This window comes from Protopterus annectens, chromosome 8.part0, assembly GCF_019279795.1.
Source record: "Protopterus annectens isolate FY-2018-M chromosome 8.part0, PAN1.0, whole genome shotgun sequence".
In the NCBI taxonomy this organism is placed as follows: Eukaryota; Metazoa; Chordata; order Ceratodontiformes; family Protopteridae; genus Protopterus; species Protopterus annectens.
The window spans coordinates 1,858,784,435-1,858,809,465 of NC_056741.1; the positions used below are offsets into that span (position 1 = coordinate 1,858,784,435).

At 39.6% G+C, this 25,031-nt stretch overlaps 1 protein-coding gene across 2 annotated transcripts in view; it reads right to left on the minus strand.

Moving 5' to 3' along the window:
* The window catches only part of LOC122809681 (zinc finger protein 888-like), a 209,694-nt gene that overhangs the window by 12,032 nt on the left and 172,631 nt on the right, over positions 1–25,031 (minus strand). Inside the window, exons 1-2 of one of the 2 annotated variants that reach the window (XM_044081355.1) lie at positions 15,297–15,352; positions 2,279–2,336 (exon numbers count right to left, since the gene is read on the minus strand). In XM_044081355.1, the coding sequence (XP_043937290.1) occupies positions 2,279–2,312 (34 nt within the window). In that variant the 5' untranslated portion in view covers positions 2,313–2,336; positions 15,297–15,352. Of the gene's footprint in view, positions 1–2,278; positions 2,337–15,296; positions 15,420–25,031 lie in introns of those variants that run through there. The other variant, XM_044081354.1, reaches the window with a different exon arrangement.

Below are 25,031 nucleotides of genomic sequence, written 5' to 3' on the forward strand. Positions count from 1 at the left end.
TGATATTTTTGCTTTAGGAATTGCCCTTAAAATATAATCTCTCGATTGCTATTTGACTTTCCCATATTTTCTCATATTCCTATTTCTGCATTATTTTCCTTATTTCTCTTTCCCAGTCTCACCTTTCTGGATTCCTTCCTCTCATTTCCTTTGGATTTCTATTATTTTTTTCAACTTCCTCCATCTCTCCATTCCCATTTCAGCTTCTTGCCTTTGAATACTTCCGCTGTCCTCCTTTTTTACCCTCTCCCATACTTCTGCTGTATTCTGTAAACTCTCTTCTTTACCATCTTCATCTATCATCAGGCCTGCTTTATCATATTCCTTATTCCTTCTGTCTTTCATCTGCAAACAACCTTCCCAGAACCCTCCAAATGTCTAGCTTGATCCCCATCTCTCAATACTGCAATTTTCAAATCTATTATTCCATGATCTGCAACTGTAGGGGGTCCATAGTAATCTCTTAACCATATGTAAATACTAACAATATAGTTTCTATCAATCCTTAACCAGCTTCTAAGTCTACCTGAATAGCATGTATACTCGTCCCCTACCACTCTACCTACAGTAGTTTCTCTTGCGACTATCATCCCTACTGAGCTTAAGCAACTTTTTAAGAAACTGCCTTCCTTGACAAGTCTTCTGGCTCTAGGCTCTACCTCTGCTTCTTCCCTTTTTACGGTTATATTCCAGTCCCCCAGACATACCGCAATCACCTCTAAAATTTTCCTCAACTCTCTTAAAGAAGCCTTGGATGGTATATATACCAATGTTATAACTATTTCAGATATTTCTATTTTGCCATTAATTCCTGCAATTCCTCTCTTCTCATCCTCAAACATGTTCTCTATTTTCAATGGACATTATCACCAATAATGGTACTCCTTTTTGTTCCCTATTCTTCTATGATGCGTTTGCTGCTAACATACAACCTCCCTTGCTGAATATGTTAGATACTCTTCACTATTTAAATGTCTCCTGCAACTACCTGTGCTGGTGTTCTCTCGATATATGCTAAAACTCTCTCCCAATTAGTTCCGTTTCCTAGTCCATTTACATTCTACCTCCTAATATTTGAACTAATCTCCCTGTCATTTCCATATTTCATTTGTAGCTTTCACTCTCTTAACTATTTCTCTACTGCTCAATTCAGCCTTAACTTTCCTTGTCTCTTTAAAATGTCCTCTCCATCTTTTTTGTTCAGACTGAATATTTTCTGATTTGATGCTACAAGACCTCTCCTATCCCCCAACATCCTCCTCCTCCCACCAAAGAACTATTTACATATTTATAATGCTTCTTTCTTTCTGCAAAGTAGATTTTGAGCTAGATGAGTTCATCTGCTGCATGACCGTTTGGTCTGTTAAACTATAACAGCTCACGTGTGTGACTGGGCTCTTCACTTTTTCACCCCACACATTCTTCCACCTCCTCTTATACTCACTTCTCTTCCAGTCTATATAATTTGTTATCCAGCCATCCTTCCTGGGCAAGTAGCTTTTTTCCTACCCACTTCCATTACTCTATTAAGCAGTCATTATTATCCCTCTCTCTTACCGTCCAGTACTATACTCTTCACTATCTACTCCTAAGAAATTTTCCTACCCATGTGATAATCCTTGCAAAATCATTTTTCATCATGTCTCTTGTCCCTTCCTCATCAATATATATAGGTTTTCAACTACCTAGTTGTTTTCTCATTACCTTCCCTTCCATTACCCATTATATTATCTACCTACCCCACTGATGTCATTCCTGGCTGTTCCTCTCTCTCTCCCCCTCTATCACACTCCTTCCCCTTCCCCCTCCTATTTGCTTTTAATAAACTCTCTGACTTCTCTTAGATTCACATCTTCCCTTCAAGTCTTTAATACCACACCTCAGCATCCTGATCTGCTACCATGTCAACACCTACTTATTTCCTAGCCTATACATTCCCATCTCCTTTCTCTCATTTATTTCACACTCTGTTAAAAGAATGAGGCTCTAGCCATCATGAAAAGAACCATCTTGTATTACTGCACTGTCCAACTTCCATTCCCACAGCCTACTCCTCCTTCATCAAAATCATTGGCTGTTAGCCTCATCAACAGTTTCCTTGTGCTTGTCTGAGTTTGCATCCTTAAATTTAACTTGCATCTTCTTTCCACTTTACCAACCCACCTGGTTCCGACTACATATTTTTCAGCAGTTTTGACTTGTGTTTACTTAATATTATATATACCCTCTCTCTAGTAGTCTTAGATAAATAATTAAAAAGTAGCAAAACCATACTTACAATTTATACAATTCTCATTTACTGCTATGTCCATTTTGTCCAATGTATTTTTCGCCTTCTGTATTAGTCCAGTTTAGAGATCCATAATACCACATAATAAAAAGGAAAAAAAGATAAAAGAAGGGAAGTAATATCACAAGGCTTTCTTCCTAAAATTATTCTGCAGCCTTATACTAGCATCAACCCTGTACATATTAATATGCAAAATTACTCTATATTACAGTACAGAGGAATAAAATAATAAGGTATAATGCAACAAAAAACAACTAACTGCACCATGATGTCCACTGCTGTATCAGTTAATGCCAAAGAACTCCTAAAACTGATTCAGTCTTAGCAAAACATTCAGTCATTTATCAATACTAATGTTCTTCATTAACTCCATTTTATCCTTTAATCTCTTTTAATAGGTTTACAACTAAATACTAGGCTAGCTATCCTTGCAGGCCATTTCATGCCTAGCCAGTTTCCCTTTAAAGGTGAGAACCAAACCTTGTATTTTATGTCTGTGAGGTAAACTGCTTAACCACTATTCCAAACTCTAACCCCAGTGAATATTACATGCCTAGCTAATAATCAAACAGTGACCAAAGGTGAGATCAAACCCTGTAGGTCGTGTCTGCAAGGTAAATACCTTAAACATTATGCCAACTCACAAAGTACAGACACATGTAAATAGTCACTCCCTCATTATATCCCACGAGGTAGTGTACTGTTTTCTCAAATTCTCAAAACACATCACACAATATGTAAATGTAAATAGTTACCTTACCCTCTTTTGCCTTGAAAGACAGGTTACTCTCACAATTTCTCGTAACACACTAACCAGCTTTCCATTAATGCTACTCCCTTACAGACACTGCCTGTTTTGCTATTGCCATTTTGTAAATAATCCTTTCCATACCTCAAATATGCTGTTTGCACTAAGGTATTTGCCTTTTCATAGCATGGATGTGCTTTGCATTTGAACCAATGTAACTACATTTTCTGGTACTTATTACTGTCTGTATTATTATTACTGCCACTGCTGAAGATGATGCTTTGCTATTTTAACCAATGTATTTGCATTTTACTGTGATCTTTTGTTTGCATTATCACTGCTTTTCTTAGAGGAACTTTTCTCCTCTGGTCACCACTGAAATCTGGTAAACAAATGCAAATAAATAAATCAATCTCAATACTTGCACAGCTCTTCTTTTCTTCCTGTCTTAATCCTTATTATTGCCACATCATGTCTTACTGATTTAGCATCCCTCCTCTCTCTAGACCTGTACGTAACTTCATGATAGTCTACAAAACTGCTGCCATTCTTTCTAACTCCTTCTACCCACAGTTTCCCACAGAAAGATTTTTTTTTTAATTTCCAAGCTGACAACTTACCTGCAATCACAGTCCTTGTGTGAGTAAATTATGATAGGGGTGATTCTGGCTGCCACCCAGGCCCTAGTGTCACTTTACAAAGACTGTAGGAATGCAGTCTCTAAACAGGAGAGTGGGTTAGCTGTGGAGGAAAGCTACAAATGTTGTTATTTACTCATTTCCAAGGCTAGGTGCATTTATATGAAATATGTTGCAATATTTACTTTGTTGCTACTTTTTTAATGAAACTGTCCCCAGTTTCACTAGTTGTACTAGACTTGGTTCTACCTTTTTGAGCAAGTAACTGAGGACTGCAGACAGAAGTTGAGGCAGCTGGCTGTGGCTGACGGCAACTTATTCACATTGTTTGCTCATAGTTAAGTATTAGGCTAGCTGCCCTTGTGGACCATTTTAAGACTAGTCAATTTCCCTTCAAAAGTGAGAATCAAACCCTGTACCTTATGTCTGTAAGGTAAATACTAACCATTATGCCAAACCCCAACCATCAATAATCTCATCTGGCTTTAAAGGATCAGCCTGTACTTGTATGAAATAAGTTGAATACTTATGTCCTGACTATTTATTTGTGTGTACTGAAGTTGAAACGGTCCTGAACTTCACAGAATCCCCATGATTTTGCTTCATACCTTTGGTCTAGCAAAGAACTGAGGACTGCAATTACTAAGGTGGGGGCTTACTATGGATGAAGCTACTTTCTGCCTTTTTTGTTTGATCAGTTTCAATTAGTGTGCATTAAGTCAAAACATTTATTTTGTGGCTACTGTTTTGTTGAACACGGCCCTAATTTCAGAGAATGTCTTTGCTTTAATTCACTGTCCTGCAAATAAGTGAGAATTGCAGTTACTAAATGGGGAGAGCTGGGTATGACTAAAAGGCACTTTACTCTATTGTCATTTGCTAACATTAATGTCTGGTTTTACAGGAATAGTGTGTATTTCTAACAAATAAATCAGAATTATTTATTTTGTGGCTGTTTTCTTGAAACTGTCCCTGCTTTCACGTGATGCCCCTGACTCTGCTTCACATTTTTGGGCTGGCAAGTATTTATTTATTTATATATATTACATTTGTTAACCGGGGGTGTCTGACAAGGCCCTTTTTCAGCAGAGGCCCGGGGAGAAAAGCTCCACAAAGAAAAACTACAGACACATTTAGTTATTTAGACATGATCAGTATACGCACAAATTACAAGAGACATGTTTTTACAATGGTATGCGGCACATAAACAGTTACAGTGGAGAGAACAAACAAAAAATATTAATTTTAAAAATAAAGGTAATTAATAGATTTGTGGTGTACAGCTGAAATTTGGAACATAGGTAGAATACATACATAGTACACAGGTACAGTACATACATTGTAGATTAGCCAGTATTTGTGAGTAAGATTGAAAACTATTATCAAGTGCTCTAGATTTAGTATGTATATGTTATCCGCTTTCACTAGCCTGGGGAGCAATCATGGCACTGCCAACTTTGCTTGAGAAGTTGCCTGATGAGGTCTTTAAAGGAGGCTTTGGATGATGTGTTTTGAATGCTAGTAGGGACAGAGTTCCATTTTTAGCCATTGAACTACTATATAGTGCATCTCCAAAGCTATTGTAGCTGTTGGTGACTTCTAGTACTAGTTTGCTTGATGATGGGCTGAGTGATGTTGTACTAGGTTTTTGAGGGCAGGACACTTATTGGGGAGGTAAAAGATAGAATGAGATTGTAGAATTAGAGGTTGGGCAGTTTGAGCTGATTGTAGGTTAGGAGATGTTAGCAGTAGTAGATGAAGTGAAGTTGGCAATGGCTGCTATCTTGTGTTGTTGCTAAGAAATGGTTTGATACGTACGGCAAGTGACCCAAGTTTGGCATGTACTTTTTAATAGTTAAGTTGAGATGACTATCAAATTTTAGGTGGGAGTCTATGGTTATTCCAAATAGCTTAGCCTGTGCCACTGAACAATTGTTTGCAGGAGTGTGGTAATGTTTGTGTAGCACAAATTAAGGTAGTGTCATCTCTGCATAAATAATAGATGATGCATGTTGTGTGAGAGGAATGGAGCTGAAGACTGTTGTGAATGTGAGTGTCCTAAGATAGAAGAACTGACTCCTCTAGTTATGGGCAGCTGAGGAGAGAGAGAATTTTCCCATTTTCACAGGTTCACACAGCTTGGTACCTGCTCCAGTTAAGTAAGTGGAACCAGGTAAGGATGATAATTGACATTTAGATACTTTAGCAGTTTGTGTGTGAGGATTTGTTCAATGCTTTGGACATATCCAAAGACAAAGAGCCACACTTGTGAGGCCTTCTTATATTTGAAACGGTTTTGTGGTTTAGAAGGAGAGTAGGGCTATAGTGGTACTATGGGGGGGTGGTGAGAGGTAGTATGCTGGAGGGGGGTGAGGTTTGGAGACAGCTGGATGGATGCATCTTTATTTAGATTTGATTTTGTTTTGGGAGGGGGGTATGGGTAAAAAGTAGTTAAGTGTAGTGGTCAGTGGGTATCTTTGTGTATGGTGTCAGTGGATATTATATCTTAGATTTTTTTAAGTAGAGTTTATTTTTAATTAGTTTCAATAGCAAAGAGAAGACTGGGATAGCAATGGGGAGATCTGCTGTGAGTGCTGTGAGTTTTTTTTAGTTTGGGAGCTGTGCTTTTGACTGCTGTTTAGTTTTTTGAGGGTGTTTTTGATGCTGGTTTTGATTGTGTTGTTGGTGTGTTTGTTTGTGGAAGCTTGTATTAGTGTTATTGGGGGAGTGAGGAAGGAACTGTCCTGTGATACTAAGGATAGAATTGAGTTCACAAAGTGGGAGTTGAATTGTGTTTCGATGGGAACTTTAGTGTCAGGGGTGGTTGGTTTGGGGGTAGCCTTTTGGGTGGATTTTATTAGCTGGCTTACAGTAACCGAAGACTGTAGCCACAAAATGGCAGGGGAGAGGGGCTGGCTGTGGCTGAAGGCTTGTAATTTAGATAGCACTTGTGTGAAATAGGATGGAATATTTAATCTCTGGCTGCTGTTTTGTTTACTAAAGATGAAAATGTTCCCAGTTTCACAGAATACCCCTGATTTTGCTTCATATCATTACTCTGGTAAAGAGCCATGGATGTTGTTTGCTCAATTTAATGTCTAGATTTACAGAACTAATGTGCATTTTGCATAAAATAAGTTGGAATACTTATTTTGTGAATATTTTTTTAAACTGCCACTGATCTTGCAAACTGTCCCTCACTTTACTTCAAATTTTTGGCCTGCAGGCAACTGAGGATTGCAGTCACTACATGGGGATTGGGGACTGGCTGCTATAGCTGCAGACAATTTACTCTATTGTCATTTGCACATCTAGCTTTAAAAGGACCAGTCTGCATTTATATTAAATATTCTTTATTTACTCTCCAGATTCTGTTTTTTGTGTACCAAAGTTGAAACTGATCCTTATTTCACAGAATACTCCTGACTTAGCTTCACAACTTTGGACTGTCAAGGAAATGAGGATTGCAGTCACCATGTGTGTATGGAGGGGGGGGCAACCTATTACAGGAACAGTGTGCATTTATATGACACAAATCAAAATATTTATTTTGTAGCTACTAGTTTGTTGAAACTATCCCTGACTTCAATTTTTTCCTGGCGTTGCCTCCTACTGTTTGTCTGTTCATCCAAATTTGCGTTCTGAGAAAGAGCATGGAGTACTGCAGTTTGACAGTTTTATGACAAGGTTCTATTTAAGGCAATGTTGTCCATGCAGTTTACATATCTACTTTTAGCTGGCAAGACAAAATGCCAGCTATCCACTGATATGGATAGCTGGCACTTTAACTGGCATTACAAAATGTCTAGGATTGCTCTACATGTAGTTAGTGCACAGGGTCTTTCAGGGATGTCATATTCATAGAGGACAGATCTGACATTAGCTGGCATGTTGGGAGCAGAAGCTAGCTGGTTCAACCAGTGACCTGAGCCGGTACTATGAAGCAGCGCCCCACCCCCCTCAGCTCTTAAAGTGAAAAAAAAAAGGCACTTCACTGTAATAAGCTGATCACTACGTTGTAAGCAATCAGTTTATTACAGTTAGATCTATGCTCCCCTCAAGCCCTTCCACTGAAGAGAAAAAAAAATGTCTACTGGCACACCAACAGGTGGCCAGATGCACGACCCCCCCTCCCAGCCATTCTGGTCCCATTTCTCTACCCTGCCCCCAACCCTCATTCATTCAACATATTTTATTAAAGATAATTTCTTCTTCTACATTGTAGCAATATAACAAACAGTTGCTACAGTTTATATCCTGCCTGCACAGAGCGCTGTAACTCTTATGTCTTAGTTAAAAAAAATGTTTTTAAATTGTAGCAAACTGCTTACTACAAACGTAGCAAACAAATAGTTACTACAGTATTAGCCTTCCTGTATTGAACACTACAGAGCTTGGGTTTTAGTTATATATATATATATAAAATAAAAAAATATATATATATATATATAAAATAAAAAAATAATATATATATATATATATATATATATATATATATATAATAGACTTTTAAACTGTAGTAAACAATTGCTACAGTTTATAACCTGCCTCCATGCAATATTAAAGAGCTAATGTTTTAATAAAAAAAAAAACAAAATTATATATTATTTTTTTACTTTTAAACTGCAGCAAACTACTTGCTACAAGTAGTTGTTATAGTTTAGACCATACACAGAGGGCTACAACTATCAGGTTTGACTGAAAATGCAATGCCGTTTTTTAAACGTTAGTATTGCATTGAGAGTGATCGGGATCAAATGATCACTTTTCTCAAACACTTTGCACCAGGGGTAGTTTCCCCTCTTGCCCTACTACAGCTAAGCTACTGGTTGAAAGAGTCTTACAGGTAGATGTACCATCTAATCCCACATATGGTCCAGCCTGTATTGCTTCTACAGTGAGGCAAAGACAAGTTCTTAGTTATGTGTCCATGTGTCACAATGCCCACAAAGCCTACCTGACCAAACTGGAGACTGGAAAATTTATTGAACACACTGGTTATAGGGTACTTTAACTATCCCACCATCAACTGGGAAACCTACACTAGCCCTAACTCGCTAGAGCAAAAGTTCCTTGAGTTTGCCAATTCAAACGCCCTGGAACAAATTGTCCATACCCTGACAAGGGAAACAAACATTCTGGATCTGGTCCTTACCAATATGTTAAACAGATGCACTGTCATATGTCAAACCCTCAGTTAAAACTGACCACAAATCAGTCATCTTTGAGCTGGCACCAACAGCAGAACTCACAAAGGGTGAAATCAGACTAAAAACTTCTCCAACGTAAATCATACGTTCCTACATGAAGGTATGAATGCATTCCAAGCCCCACCCCCCAAACTGGAAGTGGTAACTATGCCAAAGCTTACACTACACAACCCAAACACTTGCATAACTGTATAAACTTGGCTGTATCAAAGACATAGCCCCAAGTAAAAGCTGTCATGGGAGACATCCAGCATCAACAAACTTTCCAAAAAACACAAAAGTTGCTGTCCAAGAAAACAAAGGCAAGACACCAACAATGGAAAAGCATCCTCCTCAGCCTCAACAGGCAAATAAGACAACTTGTCAAATCCTCCAAGGGCTACTTTGAGAGAAACTTAGCAAGTAAAACCAAGGATAACCATAAGGCATTTTACAGCTATGTACATAACCTAAAGGGTAGGACCCAAGCCTGTGCAGAACTAGTGGCTAACAGTATCACACACACTAACCCTACAGAGATAGCAAACCTGTTAGCGGATAGGTTTGGCAAAAAGTGCACTCCCTTATCCCCTCCTAACTTACAACAAACCTTCCCTCAAACTTCTCCGCTACCCTACATATCTGAAGAGCAGATCCTCAAAGCCTGGTCCAAGACAAAAAACAGCCTCTGTGGGACCAGACAACATCCCAGGGTGTCTTCAAAACAGGTTAAAACATGAACTAGCATAACAACCAATTGCCATTTTCAATCATACCCTAACCACAGGCTTTGATCCTCTCCACAAAGGTGGCCCAGCAACAGACTTGTGGAATTACAAACCCATAAGCCTGACCAACCTCATCTGTAAGGTCATGGAATGCATCATTATGCACCTCATAAATAAAGACATAGGTGAATGTCAGCATTTTCAGTATAGGATGGGTTGCCAGCTGGTTCATAAACCAGACAAACACTATCAAAATGGGTGACTCCACATCAACCAGCAGACCTGTTACTAGTGAGGTGCCACAGGGGTCAGTGCTGAGCCCCCTACTGTTTGGTATATACTTCTCAGAAGTTTAGGTCAAAACTAAGGGGTTGTGGCAGTTTGCAGATGACTGCAAACTTGGTGCAATCACTGAATCCCCCAAATGATGTCAGTATACTCCAGCAGGGTCTCATGCAGACCAACGACTGGTGTATTAGTCACAGCCTCAAACTAAATGCAAAGAAATGCATCATCATTTCCTTCAGCACAAACAATGTCCCCTCTCACTATCAAATCAACAATACCCTAAGTACTTATGAAGTGGTAAGGGACCTGGGATCACTAGTTCACTATGACCTTAACTTCAACCACCATGGGTCTACTTACTAAGTAAAGCTTTCTACGTAGCACACTTGATTAGTAAAGGCATCACCTTGAGAGCAAAAGAAGTTATAACCCCCCTATACTTGGCACTTATCTGGCCCATAATTGAGTATAATGCCCCGTTTGGCATGTACCATACTACGCACCTGCAGCAATTAGGCATCAGAGGTTTCTAACAAAGATCAAGGGGCTCCAGCATGTGCCGTACACAAACTGACTAAAGTCCCTTTCACTATACTCCGTATCATATAGACTTCTTAAGTAACAGTTATGCCTGGCCTACAGAGCAATCCAAAACCCAAACCTAATGAACCTGCTGCATATCTGTAATCAAATGGGACTACAGCTACCTGTTCCAGGGAACTAAATATGGCCTGTGACAAACAGGACAAGGTGAAGGGACAGATTTATCTCCCAGTGACTGCCTTGTCTTTGGAACAGGCTACGAATTCATGTGAAATAGACCACCTCTGTGACACTGCTCAAGAGGAACCTGGATAAGTGGATGGGGCACTGTAAATTCTTACCAGAGATGGAGTCCACAACCCTCCTGGACATGGGCAGTCATTACTAAAATGCAATCTTGGATAATGACTAGCATTTCTACAGTATTCACTGGGATGAAACGGCTAGGCTTAAAATGACCTCTGGAACAATAGCCTAGTAATCTCCTATGTGCGTCCTTAAGTCCCATTTTACTTTCCTTATAGCCTGACCATAACCTATTCGGTCTATAGCCAAAGTAATATTAAGCATACTGTAGCAACTCAACTCCTCTTACAGTGCACAATGGAGAGAAAAATGTCAAACTCTGACTACTGTTATTGATAGAAGTCTCAGCAGTGATTATGAGACACTGGCGATGCATAGTCCATGAGAAAAGATTCTCAGGTGCTGCTAAAAAACAAAAATAAGAGTCACTAGGTTCTGAGGGCCATGAACAGAGTTTGACTTTTGCTGTCATGGAAAATCAGTATCCCAGGTCATAAGAATATACCAAATTGCCATGCTATCAGTACTGGACTCTTGTCTATCTGAAGCCATATTTAACCGCTTTAATCTAAGCCTCGCCAATGGTTGCATTCCTGAAGCTTGGGAAAATGGCCAGTGTGATGCCTTTTGATAAGGGTAGCCAAATTATGTACCCAGGTAACCAAGATCCAAAAGTCCCACTAGCCTCATGTGTAAAACTCTGGGAAGTATTATCTCAGACTTCATTAATATAAACTTTGAAAATTCCTTAACCCTGAACAGTCATCAATTTGGTTTTGCCAAAAGCATGTCCTGCCTCTTTAAACTCATTAATTTAGTTGAAAAAAAAAATCAAATCAGTGGACAGCAGTTATGCAGTATATAAATTATATATGGAACTGGCCAAGGACTATTTCTCAAGCAGACATTACTGACAGATTTGTAAATCAGACTGCATATCGTTATGTTGTGCAACTGATAGCTAACTGGTAGTCCGACAAAAACATGAGGGTAGAGATGCACTTACCACTTTTAAAAACAAGAAAATTACCAGTGGTGTGGTGTGCCACAGAGCAAAGTGTTGGATCACCTCCTATTTGGCATCTGTTTCTCAGATCTTCAGGCCAGCACTCCTGGTCTTTGGTCATCTATACAGATGAATGTACATCTATAAATTGGGTGCTGTTGTTGATCTTCTACTGACTCAGAACTACACAAACATGGGTTAGACCATCTTAACACTTGCTGCAAAGACAATGGTCTCCACATCATACCATAGTGGTGACACACCCCTCCAACTGGCTACTGTTGTAAGGGATTTAGGCTTCTTATTAATAATCCCTTGTGTTTGACCAACCTGTCTTTGCAGTAGTTCAGACAGCCTTCTGTCTGGCTTATCTAATTTCCAAAGGCATCTCCTGTACATCCAAATAATATTTACTTCCCCTTTACTCACATCTCATCAGATCCATTACTGAACAGAATTCTCTTTTGGTACATAATTCGCCTAAACATATCTCTCAACTTGGAAGACCTCAAAGATTTCTATGTAAAAAATCAGTGGCTTCAAGACCCCCAGTTATCCAAAGCAAATAGCAGCCCTCCTATGTACTTGGTCTCTCTCAGACTCCTCTGGTGTGAGCTGTGTCTAGCTTTTCAGTCATGGAAAATCAAACCCTCTTTGACGTCTTACTGCTTCACAGAGCACCTGGCTTCAAAAATACCCAATTAAAGGAACTAAACTTTCATCAACACATAAATATGTTGGAGTGACAAGTGTCATATTTCAACATATCTCCTCTTCTGGAAGACAATTTTCACTACATATCAAGCACAGTAGCACCCTTGCCACCATACACAAATGTTTGAAGGACCCACCATTTAGGCCCACATGGGTCAAGCATCATTTATGGCCAGTGTTGCCCACTATGCCACAATTGCACAATGATAACATTTCAAATTTCAGCAATAAAATCAAAAGTAACACCAGTCCTAGTACCCTTCTTGTTACCACAGATGCGGTGTAAACATCAAGATGTCACTGGCTGTAGTACTGAGTGTTTTAATATTACTCTTATGTTAAACATGTCAGAAAGGGCATTCTCAAAAACTGCACCAGCTGTGTGGAATGAAATACATAATGAAATTCAAAACATGTACAAACATTCAAGAAATCCCTTAAGAATCATATTTTATTAAAGGAACAAATGTAATTCCCTTAGATACATAGATTAATGCTCTTGCCCTCTCTGCAATATTCGTAACTTTCTCCATGGATGATTTAACAATTGAGTGTGTGTGTGCGCATGTGTAGGAGGGATTAAATATGAGGACTGTAGTATATTAGCCTACTGTGCGCATGTGTAGGAGGGATTCAATATGAGGACTGTAGTATATTAGCCTACTGCAACTGAAAAAAAAATTCTCCTTTGGCAACTTGCTGTCTTTCATGGTGGTCTTTAGCAGCCAAGGGTTCTTCATTGATATATTCAAGTTTATGGATTTTCTTTCACTTGCTGCAATGTTTTCTGTGGCTATTTAAATATGTACAGTTTCAATATTGCACAGTCAACTGTATTCTCAATAATGCATTATTATTTCACTTGCTGTACTGTTTTTGTGATTGTAAATCTTGTCTATATTTATACTGCAATACTGACTACTTTGTATTGTTATTGCCCTAGTGGGCTGGGTTGTGACTGAAAAGGGTGCTTGGACCAGTTCGGTTACCAAATGCAAATAAATAAAAGGCCTAAACTGTTGTGTGACCACATCGATTCTTATTCCTCCTTTTTAAAATTTGAGATGAAGTATGATGGCAATTGCAGACATAACAGCTTATAAGGATGCGTCAGCAATTAGACTTATTCTTACTACTGAGCTTAAAAAAAAACATGAGTAATAAATACTTAGATTCTAGGCTGACTATATATTTTTCTTTTTTTAGCTAGGAATTATCTTCTAAATCTTACAGAAAAAAGTACAATTGGATTTATGGTCTACTGGGAGAGGCACATATGCTCCTACTGCAGATGTTTGGGTTAAGACAGAAAAGAGTATTTGCCTTGACTTACACTCATGATTCGAGTCGAAAACAGTGGAAATGTTCTGAAAGACGATGAAATATTACAGGGAGTAGTGCATGATAAACCAACCTTTGTGGGTAAGAAAGGAAGGAATCTTAAAAGTGTTTCTGGAAGGAAGACAAACCTAAGCAGAATTAGTGGAATTCCACTGTGGACATACGGGCTTTATCAGTGTTTTGGATGTAGCAAATATAAGTTTATGACAGGCAGACCAAACGTTTTCAAACTACTTACCGACAGGACAGTAGGTGTTCGAGGAATATTTACTTTCACTATGAGATGAAAAATATGGTTTAGCATTCACAATGCATACAATGGACATGCCTTTATATCTGTAGGACTAGCAGAACAAAGAAAAAGAAAGCTGCAGAAATGTTAAGTGTATCTAAAATGGCAACAAGATGAATGTCTTAGACAAACATTGTACTGTTTTAAAGGTTTTAAAAAATGTATTTCGTTCTGTGGGAAAGAATAATGATCTGGGATGAGGTGACAGATGCTTGACTTGACAGGCAGGAGCTGAATTGGCAAATGACATTAAAGGTCACTTAAACATGTGTTTTGTTTGATAAATAGACTAAAATTCCTAAATTTAAAACATAATGAAAGCAAACACTGACCATTACCAATAAAATTAACAAGAGCAGTCAGTCAATTTGCTTTTTTATTTTATACACTACAATGTTTGTGTCATAATTTTATTCCTCAGAAATTATTTTGGCAGCTGTTAGAGCAACCTACACAGTCACAACAAGCAGGCAAGAAGCAATACACAATGAAATGACATGCAAGTGCAGCATCCTTTTAACAGCATTTTTGAGGAAAATATGCCCTGACAGAACATAAGATGTAGCAAGATTTAATTTCATCAAGGGCACTATCAGATCCATTACGTCTGACCAACTTGTTTACTGTGGCTGCATATAACTGCAGATACAGCAGCAGCACATTTTTTCCATACAACAAAACATACCTCATACTCAGTAAATCAATTACATCAATTTGAAAATCAAATTTAATTTATAAGAACCTTACTTAGAACTGGCATCCCTGAAAGCATAGCGTGGTAGAATTTAGGGACTCTCTGGTTGGTTTATTTATTTGTGTGCTCCCATGTTACTAGAAAAAAGTCCAACAGGCACAAGTATCCCTTTACAGGGGAATCCAGAAATATTATCTGGTTGCCTGCTCAGGGTCATACAGTGTGCAAATGGAGAATGACAGACTCAAACCTAGAACTACAAGTAAGTTAATTAAATGTACATTGCATTAATACTTTGAAATAAACTGCAAGACAATTACTCTATAGTAGCTGCTCAAACACTAAGAATATTAATTCCTGCACAGCAAAACCTGGAATTATACACTATGTCCTTTAATTAAGGGGAAAGACTTACATCTGCCTTCAGGCTGACAAAAACCCTTTAATAATTCTGCCCCTTACTGTTTTTTTCTTTACATTTAAAACACTGATTGAAACATTTTACAGTTCTCCACTTACTGACAGGGTGAATGATTTCCATCATATTTTGTTGAGTCATCATTTCCCTGTTCCCATCCTCAGGTGGGTATTCCTCATCACCATCCAGCAATGACAACAAGCAATCATGTGGAATCTGAAAACCTGCATTAATAAAAAAATAAATAAATACTTTCAGTGTTAGTGTCACAATGGCATACAATCAGGCATAAGCCATTACCAAGAACAATGGGACTATTAACAAAGTCGAACCTCCTTGCTGAACAAGAAATAATGCATACTTCTTGGGAGATTTCACTATTCTGCCTCGGTGATCAGGTGATACCTACACTGCAATACATATCATGTCAAGGAATACAGAAAAAGTAACACTGACTCTATAGTAAGAACAGGAAAAAGGCTAGTAGGGCATAGGGCCAGACATGGTTCTATGCAGGAAACCATGCTTGGGAGGAGTGCAAAAGCACATACAGATACCATATCAAAGTTGCACAGTGAAAAAGTCACTACTGCAGCAAAACAATGAACCGACTCACCACTTGTAGTAATACTGCTGTTGTAGACAGAAAGTGACTGACAACGGGATAAAGATGTACAATAAATCACGATGTCATATGCTGACCACACACTATAAAAACAGTTTTACAAGAGTAAATATACAGACACAAGGCAATTTATTCAGGTTTCTTTGTAGAAAAGAATCAAGAAGGTTTCTTCAAGGACCAGACTGTTATGAAAAACTCACTCTTACTACCTATGATTATTTATGCACAATGTCAATACTGTCATTTTATAGCCTTGTGGAGATTGTGACACAGATTTAACAAGGCTCACAGGATTTTCTGCCTTACAATTCACTGCTCTTTATCTCTACTATGTAGTGTTATAAAGATTTAAGTGTCTATATTTAAAAATAATTCTCTTTCGGCATCCAGGTTTAAAATGTAAATAAAAAAGTCCTACTGCGCTGTCAAAACCATCACATGGATCATTTCTTCTATGCATGCTAATGACTGCTTTATATTGCCATTGTTTACTTTATCATTTTGACCGTATTCTGTTGAGAACATTAGCAAATTGGAATGTAACCAGCATGCATACTTAAGACAAATAAATAATAAGAGATTCTAATTATGAAAAATGACCAAAACGATTGAACTTGTATCCTGTTTTCTACTGAATCAATAGGGATAAAAATGAGTCACTACAACAAAACTCATGCTGCACTTCTGGATTTATTGTACAAAAGTAATTTTCTTTCCTGCCTATAATAAAATACTTTATTTCATACTGAATGTTGAAAATCTAAACTAAACAAATTATTTCAAGTACAGACTCAGACTCTGGAATATACTTCACTGAGATCCTTGAAAGAACTCAAGGGAAAAATCAGACATTTAAATAGAAATTAAATAATTTAAATAGACATTTGAATAGTTTGAGACTATTCAGACTGGTCACAGACTATTTAAGACCATAAGTCTGTGTATGAATATTTGAATCTTTGTAGTTAAATTCTACCTAATGTAAGTGTGCAAAACATTTGTCATTAAAATTATTTGCTTAACTCGTTAATGCTAAGTACCATCTCAGAGCATATCCGTGAGTGCTCTCTGAGAAAACACAAACATTAATGTGAGCACAGCCCGTATGAAGGTGTGGGACACTTTCAAACATTAAAACCCAGTGATAAGACCAGAATATAAAAAGCACGTAGTGTACGTTTCTTTCCTTTCATATTCCATTTATTCACTGTGTTTTCCTGCTGCTTTCCACATGAAAAGTTTGAGAAAACAGTCTTGCTGTGCACAGTGTCCATGATGGTGCTCTTTACAGCAAACTGATGTAATCAGTATGATGCTCTTTGACATGATGCATAATCATACCCTTTCAACTCAGCAATGACACCATTTCCCACACAAGGCATGAATTAATCAACCTACAGGAGGCGGCAAAAGTAGTTTTGAGGGACAGTAACTGCAAAGACAGTTGAGCAGAATGGAGAGAGTGCAGAATCATAATTAAGGAACAATTTTATCCTACTGACTTGGGTGAACAATATGGTAGTAAATGAGCCCGCTGACTAAGTGAACAGGACAGTTACAGTTGGGAAATGATTAATGACATTTTTGGAAATGCAGAGACTCAAGATCTCAAACTATGAACATCATTTGCTTTGCACAACTTAAGTAGTTTATGCTATACCAAGTATAAATTATGTCTTTGTATTTTAAGCTAATCAAGGATTTTATAAGTTATGAGTATGACTCCAATTTGTGAACTTTTAATTCACTTACAGGTAGATGCAGATTCTTCACACTTCCACTTGGGATTTTGTCAGTGCCTGAAGTGTTTCAAAGAGTTCTTGTACTGATGATCAAAGGTCATGAAGAAGTTAACAGTTTTGATGATGCATGAGAGTGAGACCAAATAAAAGCATACAAAAGACTGATCCAGTTAATGAAGAGAAAAAGAAATTATGACTTCAAGCTAATTAAAAACAGTCTAAAATTGGTTACAGAACTGACATATGGGTCATGTTTAACTTCAGAGGGCTTGATGATGAAAAGGTTAATCAGTGCTGTGATAAAATCATCTCCACCACAGGGAAAACAAGCACTTATGAGACTTCTTGGCATGATGTAGTATTTTCTGAAACTCCCCCAGATATGTCAGAAATAAAACTGCTGTTAAGAAAATTAGTGGTACAAACTACAACAAGATACTGGAATGGGGGAGCAAACAGTTCTGAATTTATCACATAGTAACAGACAAAAATAATCACAATGAATTATGTTAATGTGAATATACGAAGAAGACATTGGGCCTGAACAGAAATGATACTGTAGCTCTCCAAGAAGATAAAATAACTGCTTATGGATCAAGAACCTTTATGTCAAAAAACAATGGTAACTATCGCCCCATAAGCCTGAATAGCCTGGTCTGCAAGGCTATGGAGCGCATCATCATGGAACTCATTAACAAAGACATTGGGAACCTCCAAACACTTGACCTGACCCAGTTCGGCTTTGCTAAGGGCAGATCATGCCTATTAAACCTGGCTGACTTCTTCGAAACATTCACAAAGGCCATAGACAAGGGAAAGGTGGTTCACACAGCCTACCTTGACCTCGCCAAGGATTTCAACACCATTCCCCACTCAGGTATTACAGAAAAACTCACCAGCCTGAACATAAACCCCTACGTCATGAGATGGGTTGCCAACAGGCTTACAGACAGAACTCACACGGTAAGAATAGAGGGCTCCAGGTTCAACTCTAAACCAGTCACAAGTGGTGTCCCGCAGGGCTCGGTCCTGTGACCCCTACTGTTTGGCATATACTTCTCAGAAGTACAGGCACACACAGGAGGACTACAGCTAACCAAGTTCACCGATGACTGCAAACTAGGAGCCATAACTGACTCTTCGGCTGACACAGACATCCTCCAAAAGGGCCTTACTGAGATGGGTACCTGGTGTCAAAGCCATGGCCACAAGCTAAATGCCAAAAAATGCATAGTCATCCCATTTGGAAAAAACAAAACGCCCATGAATTACCACGTAGTTGGTTGGCAGCCCCCTTAATACAGAAGAGGTAATAAGAGATCTGGGGACCCAGGTAGATAGTAATCTCTCCTTTAACAATCATATTGCCAAAGTAGTTAGGAAATCCTTCTATGTGGCCCATCTAATTACTAAAGGGTTCACATCTAGAAATAAAGAGGTTATAGTGCCCCTCTACTCGTCACTCATTAGACCCATCATAGAGTACAATGCCCCATTTGGGATGTACCTCACAAGACACTTCCAACAGCTGGAAAGACCACAAGAGTACCTCACAAGAGGATTACTGGCCTCAAACATATGTCCTATGCAGCCCAACTGAAAAAACTCCGGCTGTATTCAGTGGCATATCGCTTACTCAGAGGTGATCTCTGCCTGACTTACAAAGCCATGTCCAACTCAGAATTGATGGACATGCTCCACCTAAAGAAATCCAAGTCACTGTGAGCCACGCGCTCTAGTAAGCTAAACCTCGCCACAACAATAAATAGAACATGCTGGAGGGATAGATTCCTGTCACAGAGACTCCCCATGCTTTGGAACAAAATTCCAAATTACCTCAGGCAGCCCCTCACTAACACTCTTCTACAGAAACCTTGACGAGTGGATGGGTAACAGAAAATCACTTTCTGGGCTCTGCTTGACAGAGGATCAGTTAATTAATCAATGGGGTGGCGAAAGAAGACACACACTGGCTAGGCTTATAAATGCCCACGGGCAGATAGCCTAGTACCTACCTATGAGCCTATGAACATTTGTTCAGATAGATAACTAGCTGGTACCCATAGTACATCACTTTGAAATGTTTCAACAATCCAGTTCTGAAAAGGAAGTGCAACACGGAAGTGACCATAAGCCACTACAGCATATAGTCAATAAGTCGTGGCACAGAAAAAAAAAACTTGCCAGGTAGCAAAAATACTGCTGCATTGACAAAAATATGATTTGATAATCACATTTAGGTTAGGAAAAATAAGAAAATGGATAATATGCAAGTTTAAAAGAAGATTCTTAAAAATATACTAGGAATGATCCAGAAAATAAATAGTTAAAGAAGTCAAGGTCTTGCTAAGAATCAGTTAAACAGGCACCAAACGTGTATGAGAAATAATGGCTGGCTACTATCCTTAGATTACCCCAGTGCTTTTCTCACTCACAAAAAAATCAGTCATATTCAGTTTCTATTTGGAACAATTTACCCATGACCGACTCATCAACTTTAAACACTTTCAGACAGCATGGCAAAAGACTACAGATACAAGCCTTAACAAACAGGACATAAGGTCTCTGAAAGTCTCTTGATAAGGTATACAACCTGCAACTCATCGGGTCTATATTAGATGAGTGACCGTTCCGATGTTTGAATCATAGATGGTCGACATCATATGATCGAACGGAAAGGTCGAAGGTGAAAGTCAACGGCTTTTCATGTGCAGAATGGGAAATTTTACCTTTCTGCACTGCAGTGCGCCCACGTGGAGGGTGCAGAGGAGCTTTCCCCCCTGCTCTGAGCGGTAAGGTAATTTTTTTTTTTATACAGTCAATGTTTCGAACTTCACTCATATGAAGTTCAAAGTTTTGAAACTTCGACTATATAATACAGACCCAACTCATCTACTCTAACACAGTAAATTGCTATGAGACAGTGGCTAGAACAGATGACTGCAATGCGAAAAGATACACAGAAAGTTCAAGATGACTATATCTCAAAGTGACTGTGGAACATAAACAAGTTGTACCACAGATGCTTCTAAAAGGTGCTGAAGTATCTGGAACAGTATCCAGAGAGATATCCAAAGACATAGGTTCATAGGATGATACTGGGTTATTGGCCCGGAGGCCCTTATACACCTAGCTAAGAATTTTGCCCATGTTCCATCAGTCAGCACTTGTTTCCCCTGTCTAGCAGGGACACAGGTGGGATCCCAGGGGTATATTTTCCGTTTCCCATCCAGTTGTTCAGGTTCCTCTTAAGAGGGCTAGAGAGGTAATCTGCTTGACATGGAAAGGAGTCTATTACACAGATGGTGGAGTCTTTGGAACACAAGTCTATCCCGCCAACAAATGTCAAAGACCAGGTTAAGGCCTTGTGTGCAGGTTGCACGAGTGGAGTTTGTCTTTGAACAGGCAAATACACATTAAATATCCCAAAAATACTGCATGCACTTGGGAAAACATGGGAATAGAATGCCCCAAGGGACACTGCAGGAAGTGCATACAAGATTAGAACATCCGACTGAATTTCTAAGTCACAAGAAGATAAGGTTTTCAACACATAACCATCAGCTAATGAAATTAAAGGAAAGTACAGTTGTGTACACTTACCATAAATGTAGATGTTAAGAGTGTATTCACTGTTGCAGTCATTACATTTGGGTTATCTGCTTGCAGTAGCCCTCATTCGGCGTGTTTAACAAAGTCTTGAGTCCTGCGACAGATGCTGTCCCTTCTTCCACGACGTCCGGTCGTCAGGGGTATAAAACATGCAGCCGTCATTACATCAGTTATTTCTTGCCCCAGATGTCAGGTGCCCCCCTAATGGGAAGCAATTAAATCTATCAATACAAGGATATACCTCCAACAAAAAAGCAAATGCACCAAAATGTTTTTTGAGCATAGCAAGGGAGAGTAGAGGTATAGCCAAAAGAAGAAAGGGGTCTGGAGGGAGGGTAACCAGGACTGCAACAGTGAATACACAACATCTACATTTATGGTAAGTGTACACAACTGTACTATGTTCTTCGTGTTTCACTGTTGCAGTCATTACATTTGGGTAGATTCCCAAAGCTAAAGTTGGGAGGAGGAATTTGAATAGAATTAGGACCAGCTATAAGGCCCTGCAAGACTACAGTGGCAAAGCCAGCTCTGGATTTAGAGAAAACTGACAAATGATGATGCTTGGTGAAAGTATCTGCAGAACTCCAGGTAGTAACTTCTAGGATGTCCTCGTAGGGATGCCCCTGAGAAAGGTTGTAGAGGTAGGTTGTAGAGGTAGATGCAGTCTTCTTGGTTGAATGGGGTCTGATGCCCTGTGGGTTAGGTTTTCCATGGTGCTTATAGCAAAAATGAATGCAGTGGCACATCCATTTTGAAATGGTTTGCTTTGAAATAGCTTTCCCCTCTGTCCCTGCAGCAAATGCAACCAGGAGTTGTTCAGATTTCCTTTGAGGTTTAGTCCTGTCCAAGTAGAATCTAAGTTGTCTGTGCACATCTAAGGAGTGCAGTATCCGTTTCCCTTTGTTCTGTGGGTTAGGAAAGAAGGTAGGCAAATGAATGGACTGATTAAGAGCCACACTGGATACCACCTTGGGCATGAAGGAGGGATTGGTTTTGAGGGACACCCTGTCCACATGAAAGGTGATAAAAGGCTCCACTGCCATAAGGACCTGTAATTCAGATACCCTTCTTGCAGAAGTAATTGCTAAAAGGAAAGCTGTTTTCCAGGAAAGGAATTTTAAATCTGCAGTAGCAGCTGGCTTGAAAGGAGGAAGAGTGAGTTTCTCCAAGACAAAGTTAAGGTCCCAGGCTGGAGTTGGACTTACATTTTTGGCCCCTCTGAGGAACTGCTTGAGCAGTGGGTGAGAGAAGAAGGGAGGCTCTCTGTGCTATAATGAGATAAAATGGCCGAGGCATGAATTTTGATGGAGGAAAAAAGGACAAGCCCTTATGAAGCATCTCAGTCAAGTATTGTAGAATCTGAGGTAAATTGGGCACTGCTGCGCTCATCCCTTGAGACTGATTCTAGGCACAAAATCTTTTCCATTTTGCAGCATAAGATTTTCTAGTACTAGGCCGCCTTGCCTCTAACATGATATCCATCACTGATTTACTGAGGGATGGTAAAGGAGAGATTAGATAATTAGCGAGGCTGCTAGGTTCAGGGTTTGCAGCTGAGGGTACAGAATCTGGTTCTCCTGCTGAGACAACAGGGAAAGAGTCTGAGGCAGGTGCCATGGGGCCAAGCGTGACACACTGCGCAAGAGGGGATACCAGTGTTGGTGTGGCCAGTCTGGTGCAATTAAAATCGTCCTTGGCTTGTCCTGTTTGATCTTTAGTAGTACCTTGGAGAGCAGTGGCAGAGGAGGAAAGGCATAAACTGATAGGTTTTCCAGCTGAAGAATAGAGCATCCACTTTCCAAGCTAGCTTGTGAGGAATCCTTGTGCAAAATTTGTCCAACTGATGGTTCTGGGAGGAAGCAAACAGGTCTATATCTGGGCTCCCCCCATTTGCCCCACATGTCAACATGTTAAAAATCCTTGGTTCCAGTTTCCACTCGTGTGGGTCCATGAGGTTTCTGCTTAGTCCATCTGTCAGTGTATTTAGTTTTCCTGGCAGGAATTGAGCTTGTAGATTCACTTGGTAGCTCAAGGATGTGTTCCACAATGCCATGGCTAGTCTGCAGAGGGGGTAAAAATGTGTACCCCCCCTGCTTGTTTATGTACCATATGACAGTGGTGTTGTCTGTCTTTACTATTAGTTGTCCTGGAAGTGCGGTCCTTGAAGGCTGTCAGAGCATTCTGTACAGCTAACATTTCCTTTTGATTTATGTGCAGGTGCATTTGACTTGGGTTCCATTTGCCCTGAATGCACTTCCTTGCCAGGTAGGCCCCCCCATGCATAGTCTGATGCATCTGCTAAGGTTTGGGCAGCAGGGGGTAAGTGTGAAAGGTAGTCCCCTGTTTTGGTGGCAGGCCTCTGCCCATCAAAGGAACTCTAGGTGCAGGCATGGTACGATAGGAATCATTGCTTCTAGATCCTGTGAATGTTGACACCATAGGCTTTTGAGATACCTTTCCTCATATGCAGCCTTGCATATGGAATTAGAAGAATGCAGGAAGCCATGAACCGCAAGGCTTGCAGTATTTGCCTTGCAGATAACTGGGTTTTTGTGACCACTTGTTTGAAATAGGCTGTCAAATGAATCTGTTTCTCTGGCGTGAGGAAAGCCATCTGGGAAGTTGTATTCAAGCTTGCTCCCAGGAATATAATTTGTCGACAGGGTACCAGGTGTGATTTATTTTCATTTATGGCGTACCCCAGACAAGTCAGCACTCTTTGAACAAAGGCCAAATAAAGTATGTCCTAGCTTTCTGCTTGAATTAGACAATCATCCAGGTATGGCCATATTTGAATATTTCTTTGCCTGCAAAATGCAATGACTGGAGCTAGGCACTTTGTGAATACCCTGGGTGCAGTAGATAAGCCAAAGGGTAGCGCAGAGAACTGATGGTGCATATAGCCTGCTTTGAAGCGTAGGTATCTTCTGCAAGACTCCCTGACAGGGATGTGCAGGTATGCTTCTTTTAAGTCTAGTGTTGCCAACCATGCATCTTTGCCTAGCATAGGAAGCAGCTGGTGAAGAGTCAGCATTTTGAATTTTGGAATCACCAGAAAGGTGTTTAGAGTAGAAAAGTCCTGGATAGGATGCCATGTATTGCCTTTTCTGGGTACCAGGAAAAGTCTTGAATAGAAACCTTGTCCCTTTTCCTCTTCTGGTACCAACTGAATAGCCCCCATGCTTAAGAGAGAGAGAGTACTTGATTTTGGGCCTCTGCCCACTGATTTGGGGGTAGATCTGGCCACCCACTTGGTGTTGGTAACATGTGGAAGTGAAATCTGTATCCTTGGGACACTATTTAAAACCCATTTGTCCTGGGTAATGAGTTCTCAGTGTTTGGTCTGCAGACCAATCTTTCCGCCTAAAGGAGCATTCAGTTGGGAAGTGCTTGGAAGTTTTAAAAGCAAGTCATTGAGACAGTTTTCCATAGGGGGAGGTCTTACTACTCCCAGATTTGGGTGCGGAAATCCCACACTGCTTAGTCTTGTGTGTACCCCGGGACAGAAAGCTAGGGTTTCTGCTGTGTCTGGGTTTGGCTTGAGAAGACCTGGAAGGGGCTGGAAAAGACCAATTCTTAGAATGCCAATGCCTACTAAATCTAGGAGGCAGAACTTGCAAGAAATCTTTAACAGTTTGCATAGATTTAGCTTTATCTTCCATCTTTTTAAGAACTTCTTTAGCTTTGTTGCCAAACAGGTGGTCCTGATTTAAGGCAGCATCCAACAGTTTAGCTTTAACATGATCAGGCAAAGATCGCTCCTTAAGCCAAGCATGCCTTCTGAGCACAGACCCAGTAACAGCAGCCCTGCAAGAGGCCTCTAATGAATCAAATCCACATTGCAAAGTATGTTT